This window comes from Hyalella azteca, unplaced genomic scaffold (assembly GCF_000764305.2).
Source record: "Hyalella azteca isolate HAZT.00-mixed unplaced genomic scaffold, Hazt_2.0.2 contig5640, whole genome shotgun sequence".
NCBI lineage: Eukaryota > Metazoa > Arthropoda > Malacostraca > Amphipoda > Hyalellidae > Hyalella > Hyalella azteca.
In genome coordinates this window covers 423787-434950 of record NW_025935823.1, presented here as the reverse complement: position 1 = coordinate 434950, position 11164 = coordinate 423787, and the positions used below count along the sequence as shown (strand labels likewise).

Genomic DNA, 11164 nt, shown 5'->3' with positions numbered 1-11164 from the left:
TGTCATAAACTAGGGACTGGAACTGTCATAAACCAGAAATGGCAATCTGTCATGAATTTCACAGTAAAAATTCTAAAGGCTTCGGACTTGACACGAAAGTCTAATCGAACCTAACAGGCTCGGGATAGCCGGGTGGTTGAGTTAAACAAGATTGGAGAAGTGAGTTGGGGGTTCGAGACCCGCATCTAGTTGTGAAAATTGTTATTAATGTGGGCTAGGTAGCTCGGTGGTTAAGTATCGGCCACAGGCTAACATAACCTAACAAAGGCTCACAAATATAACCATCATATTAGTATTTTTATAGCATTTAAATTTTAACATACATTTATAGTTGACCGGTGAGTGCAGCCTGGCTCATATTTAGAGTTCAGTTAATAAGATACCCAGAGGGATCACTAAAATGTTAATGATGAACGACATTTACTAAAAAATTTAATAAATTATACAACAGGCAGAGGGCCGACTAACTAAGTTTACTAGCAAGTTAACGAAAAATTTAATAACCAAAATTTGTTTGTAAATGCTGCCAGCAACTCGCCCGAGAGAGTAAATTTTACAGGACTAATTTTTATATCAGTACATAATGCACACAAAAATATTTAGATTATTTCATATTAATTCCTGGAGGTTGCTAGTCATTAATAATTCCCTTCATAACATTACACTTAATGTTTATCCATGATTCGTATGAATTTAATTTGGACACTCTAGAGGCCAACGTCGCTGAGCATCAAAGATTTTAAGAACCCTTAATTCTGAGCACCCAGGACGCTAAAAACCCTTAATTCTGAGCACCCAGGGCGCTGAGAACCCTTAAATCTGAGAACCCTTAATGCTGAGCACCTAGGACTCTGAGAATCCTTAACTCTGAGAACCCTTTATTTTGAGCACCTAGGACTCTGAGAACCCTTAACTCTTGAGAGCCCTTAACTCTGAGAACCCTTAATTCTGAGCACCTAGGACTCTGAGATCCCTTAATTCTGAACACTCAGGTCTGTGAGTACCCAAGTCTACAGAGAATACACGTTATTATTGAAGCCATTTTTTATATTTTATCTAAATTTTTTTATTTGACGTACTTTGAATTCCATGGGAGAATCAATAATTGAGAATTAAAGTTCCATTTCTGAGTAAAACTAGTAATCGAGCAGCAATTGTCGCTGTGGTCTGACGTGAAGCAAATTCTTATTCGTCACGCGAACGATTGTTTCTTAAAAACTTATTTCCAATCATAAAAACTTCTCTTGTTTTATCACGTAGTAAAACCACGTTACATAAGATCGTCTTAAGGTGAATTAAACAAGAACTTCGTAAATCACACAGACATACAAATTAGAAAATAAATCTAATGCATCGCACCAAGCAACAAGCTCGAGCGATGAACAAGCTTACAAGTCGTGGGTGCTGGCAAGTCGGTCTGCGTTTCATCTTAATTAATGAAATTACGAGTTATTTGCTTTTATTTCTCCTCCGAATTGATCCATGTCTCGAAATCATGAATGCAAATGAATACGTGAATGACGGTATCTAGATATCTGTGGATACGTAAGGCAAGATACGCGAATTCTTCGACAAACAAGTTCAGATATCAATTATTTTTTTTCCGACACACGCAGCCATTTCTTATTTTTGAATAACTATTTTCAATATAAAATGAAATTTTACGTGAATGGATTACAAATAAATTAATAAAAGTGAACAAACAATTTATACGCTTAAATGTACCGATTCAGAAAGGGAAGAAAATGCCAGGCATACACGCAAATTATTAGAAGACCAGGTGATAAAATTATTATTTGGCGACAATGAAGTATAAGACAAGGAAATATATTTGCTTAATACAGGTTAATGAGCGATTGGATAATTGATACAAGAATATATCAGGAGATTATCTGAATGAATATTTTCGACAGTTGAGGTTATACTATAATATTATTGTGGGTGCATGCAAGCATAAAACAATAATGAAGCACGTTGATTGATTTTAGTGAAGGTTATTATAAGCAATTTAATTCTACTTCAAGCGTATGATTCTTTGAATCAGGATTCGGGTAAGATGATGGACCAAAGAAATTCAGTTCAAATCTTAACTTCGTCATGAACTGGAAAATTTCAAAGAGCTAAATTCATAATCCAAATAGAGTAATTGTTCTATATAAGAAGAACTGCAATAAATAATATAGCACAAACATTATTAGGAGGCATAGAAGAACGTTTCCTGACCTCAATACGTGCAGTTATTAAGTCGTTTTGCAATACTCGACTTATTATTGTTCCAACCGCAGACATCGAAAAACTTGACATTTATCAACAAAGAATATCGCCATCAAAAATATTTTGATTATATTGTTGTTACCGACTAAAATCAACAAAAATTGAGATCAAGTAGCGTTCGGAAGGTCGTTGAGAATTCTATTGAAATACCATGTGTAAAACTATTGCATTATCAGATAATTAACCTAAATTGAAATTCTTAAATGTAGATTCCGATATTGTAAATTTTCAATCGATTGATCAGTGTTTTTCAGACTAGTATAACACACTGCAGACAAAATTTTATTCGTCATTGAACGTACCATCGTGGTTCAACGTATAACGAACCACCTATGTAGAAATTTTTTGTGGGCAATAATCAAATTTGTTTCTAATCGCCAATAATTTTGATCATCTGTACTGACTCTTAATTACATGGATTTTCGTTGAATTCAGAGAAGTATCCAAGAAAAATGTCAAATTTTACAAAACTTGAAAAGAAAGAAAGAAATCACAATCGATTTATTCCTTCAATGCGTAATTTTTTTTGTTTAAATCATCTAATTCGAAGACTCGATCACGTGACGCGGTGGAGCGAGTGCGGTGATTTAATACTGAGGATATTCAGAGCCACGAGGAACACCAGCGCCGTGGACACCAGGGATATTGTCCCGGCAACTTGGGGAGCGACTGCCCCACTGGCGACCGAGCCTGGGGCATGTCGGGGGTTAGCGATGTTGTCGGGACAGCCCATCCAAAAGGGCGCGGACAGGAGAGGGCTCCTCGGTCGCACCTTCATCCGCAGGTCGTCGAACTCGTAGAAGACTTTACCTTTGAAGAAGTAGGTCGTACCTACGAGGGTGGCAGGGAGTGAGTATTGGTTGAAGATATAATTTATCGCTGCGAAAGGTTTCGGTTTTAAAACTAAAAAATATAGTGGGGGTATCATAGATTAAAATATGCTCGATACATTTTATTTTTGAATGTATATTTCACTTCATATATCAAATTTGAAGTTAAGTATATGAAAAGCACACACTAGCTCAACGCAAACAACAAATAAAGAGCACCACTGTGACGCTGCAACAAAAGCACCACTGTAACGCTGCAAAAGCAACGCTGGTACCAAGCTGGGCCCTCATAGTAACCAGGCTTAGTCCCCACAGGTACCACAAAAAGGCCCCACTGCGAGGCAGCAAGGGGCCCAATTGCGCCCCGCAAGGGACCCACCGTTGAGCTTGAAGGCGGCGTCGATACCGTCATAAGGAACGCCCTTCCACATGGACATGTCGCGAGGATAGTCCAGCTCCACGTGCTGGATGGACTCGTCGAACCTAACGAACAAATGTGGGGAACATGAGAAGAGTGCGAGGGTTCTTTTTGGCGCATTTTCTCCTCTATGGAAAAAGGCAATATTTTGCTCGTCATGTCCGTCCGTCCGTCTGTCCGTCCGTCCGTGACCTCAAGTTTTCGTCGACGAGAAAATGCGCTCTCTGTCACTCACTGCAGTGAGTACCGAGTTAAATTTTTTGTGGATAATCATTGGGGCCTTATAGATGACAACTTTCTGTCACCTAAATTGTGTTTTCTTATTAGCTGTTTAAAATATTTAAATTGTTATTAAAATAATATTAAAAGGCATTCTGAATGCCTTGTATTCTAGGCTGCATATTCCACAGACGGAACTTGCGGTTCCTACAAGACAAAACACAACACAATATACTTTAATATATGCAATAATTTAATACGCGGCATGTACTTAAAGTCCCGTTAACAAGCTAAACTCGTATGAATAACATTGGCAACACCACTTTCACCTACCTCCGTTCTCCACCTCACCCACCCACACCACTCAAAATTTATTTGCCTTATTTCGCTTTCCATCACCCACTCCCAACCCACCACCCATTTCCTGTAACCACCCACCTCCAGTCACTACCTATCTTCAGTCAACCCACCACCGACCTCGAGACCCTCCCACAGACCCTCACCCACCCAAGGCCCATATGGTACTCATCCCTGACCCAGCACGTGCCCCCCGGGCCCCACCTCCAGTACATGGTACTCATCCCTGACCCAGCACGTGCCCCCCGGGCCCCACCTCCAGTACATGGTGTTGGCCATGAAGTAGGTGCGGGTGTTGTGGCCCCACACGAAGGCGGCGTCGAGGCGGGCCAAGTCAGCGGGCAGCCCCAGGCGCCTCAGCGGCCCTGAGTCCACGAGCTCATCGTTGCCGCGGCACACGAAGTACTGCCGGCCTGGTGAGGGTAATGTGAGGGTAATGTGAGGGTAATACGAGGGTAATGCGAGGGTAATAAGATGGTAATAAGAAGGTAATGTGAGGGTATTACGAGGGTAATGTGAGGGTAATGTCAGGGTAATGTCAGGGTAATGTGAGGGTAATGTGAGGATAATAAGAGTGTAACGTGAGGGTAATACGAGGTAATGTGAGGGTAATAAGAGGGTAATGTGAGGGTAATGTGAGGGTAATATTAGGGTAATATGAGGGTAATAAGAGGGTAATAACAGGTAATGTGAGGGTAATGTGAGGGTAATGTGAGTGTAATGTGAGTGTAATGTGAGGGTGATGTGAGGGTAATAAGAGGGTAATATGAGGGTAATAAGAGGGTAATGTGAGGGTAAAGTGAGGGTCATTAGTGAGGGATATGTGATTGAGGGGCATGTAAGAGGGTAATAAGAGGGTAATGTGAGGGTAAAGTGAGGGTCATTAGTGAGGGATATGTGATTGAGGGGCATGTAAGGGAGGGCATGAATGAGGGAAATGTGAGTGAAGGGATGAGTTAAGGACAGTAGTGAAACACACGAGTGCGGTACATGTGTGAGGGGCGTGAGTGAGAGACATGTGAGTGAGGGTATTTGGACGGTCTTGTCTTCAGCCGCCTCCCCAGGAGCCCCACACCTCAACAACAAGCCCCACTTCCCCGTCCCCCTCACCGCTGAAGAAGACGATGGTGTCCTGATGGGGGCGCTCGTACACAGCGTCGACGTGCGTCACGTTGGGCGGCAGGCAGTACCAGAAGCGCGAGAGCTCCACGGGCTCCTGGCTCACAGTTCTCTGGTCGATACGCCAGAAGAACTGAGAGCGCAACAAAAAATTGGTTAGTATAAAAGGAAACTAAGTTATTAACTGTGCTTTCATAAGATAATGAGAAAACAGTTAATCATGGGTGGTGGTTAATTTGCTTTCATACGATGATGATATTTGTGAAAACAGTTAATCATGGGGGCGGGTAAAGTGTCATCAGAGTCTAGAGTTCTTGGGGCGTCAAGGTTTTCGCGGTTGAAGTGTTTGAAGAAATATCGATATTTCTTCTTATCGATATCGATAAGAAAAAATAGGATATATCGATATCGACAATAGAAATAGACATCTTTTATTCTTATTGGTGAATGTGGTCACCAAGATGGTTCTTGTCTCAAGGAAAAGATTTATTGAAAATTCTTTCAAAATGAGAAGCATGAAAGGGATCTAACTTTCATTGAGTAATTGAAATAAATTTCCTTCAAATGAAAAGCAAATTCGTGTTGATAAGTGTATCAGATGTATGTTCTTAACATTGGTTATCAGCTGTGATTCACCAAATACAAATGGTGTGAGTTCAGGGCATTGATATATGACGATCAACGTAAGTAATATCGTCCAACTTTAAGAAATATATAATTTTACTAAAATTAATTAATTTAGATAATTTATTTCTATATCTTGATAAACTTTGTAATGAAAAAGTAATTTTTTAATTAAAAGTTAATTTTTTTAAAATAAGTTAAAAACTTTATAATTAAAAAGTTTTTATTACAGACCTTGCCTCTGAAGATGTACACGCCGCGCCGTATGACGCTGATGGCGTCGTAGCTTGTGTCGCAGGGGTCTGGTTCTGACGAGAGGGGAGGGGCGGGAGAGGACGGGACTGAGGGGTCTAAGGTGGGGGACACCACCCCGGGGCTGAAGTCCCCTTCCTCTTGAGCCTTAGTTTCTGAGGAAGACTCGTAGTTCTCGTTCACGCCTGTGGGGGACAACATTGTTTGGTATAGACAAAGAATGGGGATTTTGAGGAGAGATGTCGTACGGTAAATCTTACCGAGTATTGGACGTTGAAATAACGTTTATTAAACGTTGTTTGTTATTTGCAGAGAACGGGGATTTTGATCAGGGATACTCACATTGTATTGCCAACAGGGCATTTTATATTGAAATATCGTTGATTAAACGTTGTTTCAAATGAATCAACTATTATAATCAACGCTGTTTCCTCGTCATTACCCGTATGAAAGTCTAAAAAAGGTAACAACAAGGAACGAACAGTTCTCAGGAATACAAAGTGTTGTAAAAAATATGCGAAATCGAGAAATGTTTTCGGATAATTAAAAATAATGCTACAGTGATGTAAAACTTGAATACAAAATGTAACGTAATGTTTTCGATGGCCAAAAGCCATCGAAATCGGGTATTAGATTTTAAATAAATTATTTTCATAAAGAAAAATCGAGGACCGTATTTTAAATTAGCTTTGGCTGTCTTTACTTTCACGCGATTTAAGCAGACTAATGATAGGATTAAATCAACTAATTACACAGGAACTGACCGTATAGATCCTGCATGCCGGCGACATCATCATGGGGCAGTTCGTAGGTGCCAGGTCCGTAGGTGAAGGCTAATGATAGGATTTAATGAAACTAATTATATAGGAACTGACCGTATAGGTCCTGTATGCCGGCGACATCATCATGGGGCAGTTCGTAGGTGCCAGGCCCGTAGGTGAAGAGGTAGGGGCTCATGATGCTGTTCTGGGCCTGGCTGTGGTAGAGGCCCAGGGCGTGCCCTATCTCGTGCCCCGCCGTCAGGAACAAACTCACCTCCTCGTACGATCCTAGCAACAGACATAATTAATAATGTTTTAATGTTATTTATTTGATAGACGTGTAGTGGTTAAAGAATGAGATGAATATACATGATGGATATTCCAAGACACGGTGAATTTAAATGATGACGCATACTAAGGTGCCTTAATTTTGCCAGACGCACGAACCTGTTAAACTATAGGACGATGTCGGTTATGGCTAATGGAATATATTGAGTTGACACGATGACGCGTGTTGGTAAATAAATAAGATTAATATATATGATGAACATTGTGTTGATAAGATGGGTCTACATGATGACTCTATGTTGGTAAATGAATAAGGTGAGTATGCATGATAGATGTTGTCTTGGTAAAATAAGTCTACACGGCTGCGTGATAATGGTAGTAAAGAAATAGGCTATGTCTACATTATGGTTACTGCGTTGGTAATTAAATTAGTTTACATGATGACCCATGCGTCAACAACTGAATAAAATAACTCCACGAGATCAACGTAGTGTTAGGAAACGAATAAGTTAATGCGCACAAGATGAGACTTAATAGTACTTTAAGTAAGACAAAGACTCATAAGGTATATACTTTTTTCAAGAAATTACATTTTTTCCGTGTCTTGACCCACCATTATGAGAGTCCAGATGTTGGACCCATTTTTCGTCGGCATCGAAGTGGATGTCTCCACCGATGCCGGGTCCAGGGTAGAAGGCGTGGGCCAGCGTGCGACCCGCCCCGTCAAACGGGTAGCCGTCGCCGTGATAACCTCTGCAAAGAAATTAATTATAATTTTATTGATGACTTCGGAATGACGTCATCAATATTAAAATGAATGTGAACGTTACTCATCGTCATGCTAACCTCAGTAACGAAACCGCATCATGTTTATTTACAATATTTCACTGAATTATGAAAGAGGCTGTTAATATGAAATGAATTCGAACGTTTCTGTTACAAAGAAGTCAGGATGATGATGTGCATGAACAAAGAAGAGAAAACCTCCTGTTTCAAATAACTTATTTTAACGAGAAATAAACCCTTTTAAATTTTGCTATGAAGAGCTGAGTAATGGAGGGAGGTAATCCAAACATCTCATGGTTATCTAGAACCACGATAAAGTTAAAGCATTCAGGTTCTTCCAATATACATTATTTTATGCTGAATTTCTTTTGTTTCGTTTAAAATTGCATTCGTTTGCATTCTTTAAAGTAAATTTTATTTTATTTTTTTCTCAGTCAAACCTTCAGATGATAAGTGATATTATATTGATTAATTACTAATTAGGTAATGACAAGCTTTTCTCGAGCAGCACGGCTGTGCAGTACAACAATGGTAACAATAAGAATATGAAATATAACGGACAATATTTTAAAGTAAACGAACCGGAAGACGTCGTTGATGCAGACACACGTCGAGCGACAAACAATGTGAGTTGCCAGCTTTATAATGAGCGTTATTTTAATACGATACACGTGGGTATGTCTCAGCACGTGCTTCACGTGGGTATGTCTCAGCACGTGCTTCACGTGGGTATGTCTCAGCACGTGCTTCACGTGGTTTATGTCTCAGCACGTGCTTCACGTGGGTATGTCTCAGCACGTGCTTCACGTGGGTATGTCTCAGCACGTGCTTCACGTGGGTATGTCTCAGCACAAGCTTTGCGTGGGTATGTCTCAGCACATGCTTCACAATCACGCTCGTGATCGCGTTCGAACACGCGCATGTTCTCGCAAAATGATTTAAAAATCGTTAACATTACAAAATTCAAAGAACCTTTATGCAAAAAAGGAGCATTCTAGGAAAAAACATTTAATTTACTGTAATTATATTTATCTATCAGCCTAATTTCCCAAGAATAAAAGTAGTATTCTGAAGAATTCTTTAAATTTTCGTAAGACACTTTTCTTGGTGTATGAACAAATATGTAAAAAAATTCTTTCGTAAGGCAGTATTTTGTCAGTTAATGAGAACTTATGAGAGGAATTAGAAAGCATTGCGTTTCGCGGGAAACAAGAGTAAAAAATTGAAAGGGAACGTGAATGGAGCGTTTAAAGCTTTCATAAACACTACTTAACCGAAAGTTATAATCAACCATCACACGTTATTCACCGCAATCGGTGCGAAGGGAAACACCTTCCTGCCATTTCAATACAGAATCTCTGGCATCAGCAGTGAAAATGTTTACATGAATACAAATGTTTGCTCTGCGTCATTCCTGACGTACGTCACAAGTAGGACACGGGTTTTATACTCTAGAGCCTAGACCATGCCTCAGTGGAAAATAAATTTGCATTGAAATACCAGCATGATCGCAATGATCGCTGTCAAAATCAAGACTGTTGGTTGTAAAATTCTTGTCGCGGTTCATTCGAAGGTAGTTGTTGCACGTTATTGGTTTAAATCGAATTCTAGACTATTCAAGACTTATGTTTGTTCTAACATTGTTATCTCTATTTTGTAAGATCTCAGCCCTCTTTGGTTGAATGCATGCACATGTTGAATTGTGTGGTAATGTCGGCAGTAGGGGTCTGTTCAGCGCGTTAGTTCTGCAAGGTTTACGAACCTATTGATGCCAGTCGTACGAACCTGTTAATGCCGACGTACGAACCGGTTGATACGTACGAACCATACCCCGACGTACGAAACTGTTGTTGCCCAACGTAAGAAACTGATGTTGCCCGACGTACGAAACTGTTGTTGCCCGACGTACAAACCTGTTGAACTGTGTCAAGATGTCGGCAGTAGAGGTCTGTTCGGAGAGGCGCTTTAGTTTTGCCAGACGTACGAACCTATTGATGCCCGACGTACGAACGTTTTGATTCCTGACGTACGAAACTGTTGAAGCCCGACGTACAAACCTGTTGAGCTGCATCACGATGTCGGCAGTGGAGGTCTGTTCGGCGCGTTAGTTCTGCCAGACGTATGAACCGGTTGATGCCCGACGTACGAACCTTTTGATTCCTGACGTACGAAGCTGTTGATGCTCGTCATACAAACCTGTTGAACTGCATCACGATGTCGGCAGTGGAGCTGTTCGGCGCGTTAGTTCTGCCAGACGTACGAACCGGTTGATGTCCAACATACGAACAAGTTGATGCCCGACGTACAAACCTGTTGAACTGCATCACGATGTCGGCAGTGGAGGTCTGTTCTGTGACGTGCGTGAAGCGCAGACGGGAGGGTCTCGCCCATAGCTCGGTGGCGAGCTGCAGCTCCCTCTCCACAGCACGACCGTCCAGCCGTTCTGGGTAGCTGACAATGCTGCCGGGTAGGGATGGAGTTACGGTGAGCACCCAGAAAAAGGAATAACTCATATTGTCCAAATAGCAACGCACTTTCTGCACGTAGCACTGATACGCCCTTCTGCTGGGTCAAACTGCGCCAGGATGATCCACACTTGGACGAAAAGTGCATCCGTATTTTGAATAAGTTAGACTAATTTCTCGGAGGGTGACGAAGTACGTAGCGCGTGCCGAATAAACTTTCATTGTTTAAAAGCGCACTTATTTTCATTAAACTAATAAGCAACATGCCTAGTGGAATACAAGAAAATGAGAGCAAAGATCATTCAGAATATTCGATGATAGTAATTACTCCAATAGTTAAATTACAAAGGATAAAATTAACGTATTTGATCGAAATATTACCAGAACAATTAATTTGAATAAAAAATTGCCGTCAAGAACATTGTTGCTGGGTATGCACAAAAATTTTCCATCAAAACAATCTCGATTAATTTATTTAGTTGAGAGAAATATTGAGTTTAAAAACAAAATGTTGAACAATCTCTGAATAACTAGCTTGTTACAGGAATTCGTCAACAGGATGAATGGAAATAAATCATAATAGGTTTTGGTGAAATCGTAAATTCATCGAAAAATATATTGAAGATAAATATTTAATTCCACCTTAAGGAACTCAATATCTGAAAGCACATGAACGTTCCCGTATATTTCATGATCAGCGCGCAAGTGAAATCGAAAAAGCACAAAAAATATAATTTGCGACGATGTATCACTGATATTTCGTTGAAAATT

At 40.4% G+C, this 11164-nt stretch overlaps 1 protein-coding gene and 1 long non-coding RNA gene across 2 annotated transcripts in view; both read right to left on the bottom strand.

Annotated features, from left to right (window-relative positions):
* Nucleotides 1-419: 419 nt before the first annotated feature.
* Nucleotides 420-1636, bottom strand: LOC125177919. Its single transcript, XR_007156718.1, has 2 exons — nt 892-1636; nt 420-843 (listed from the first exon to the last, which is right to left on the bottom strand). It is a non-coding gene; the product is annotated as an uncharacterized LOC125177919 (long non-coding RNA).
* Nucleotides 1637-1781: 145 nt separating this feature from the next.
* Nucleotides 1782-11164, bottom strand: part of LOC108678840 (matrix metalloproteinase-2) — a 51535-nt gene continuing 42152 nt past the window's right edge. Inside the window, exons 4-11 of the mRNA XM_018167333.2 lie at nt 10239-10388; nt 7756-7895; nt 6969-7142; nt 6076-6278; nt 5209-5350; nt 4355-4511; nt 3484-3587; nt 1782-3105 (exon numbers count right to left, since the gene is read on the bottom strand). Of these exons, the coding sequence (XP_018022822.1) occupies nt 2831-3105; nt 3484-3587; nt 4355-4511; nt 5209-5350; nt 6076-6278; nt 6969-7142; nt 7756-7895; nt 10239-10388 (1345 nt within the window). The 3' untranslated portion in view covers nt 1782-2830. The remainder of the gene's footprint in view (nt 3106-3483; nt 3588-4354; nt 4512-5208; nt 5351-6075; nt 6279-6968; nt 7143-7755; nt 7896-10238; nt 10389-11164) is intronic.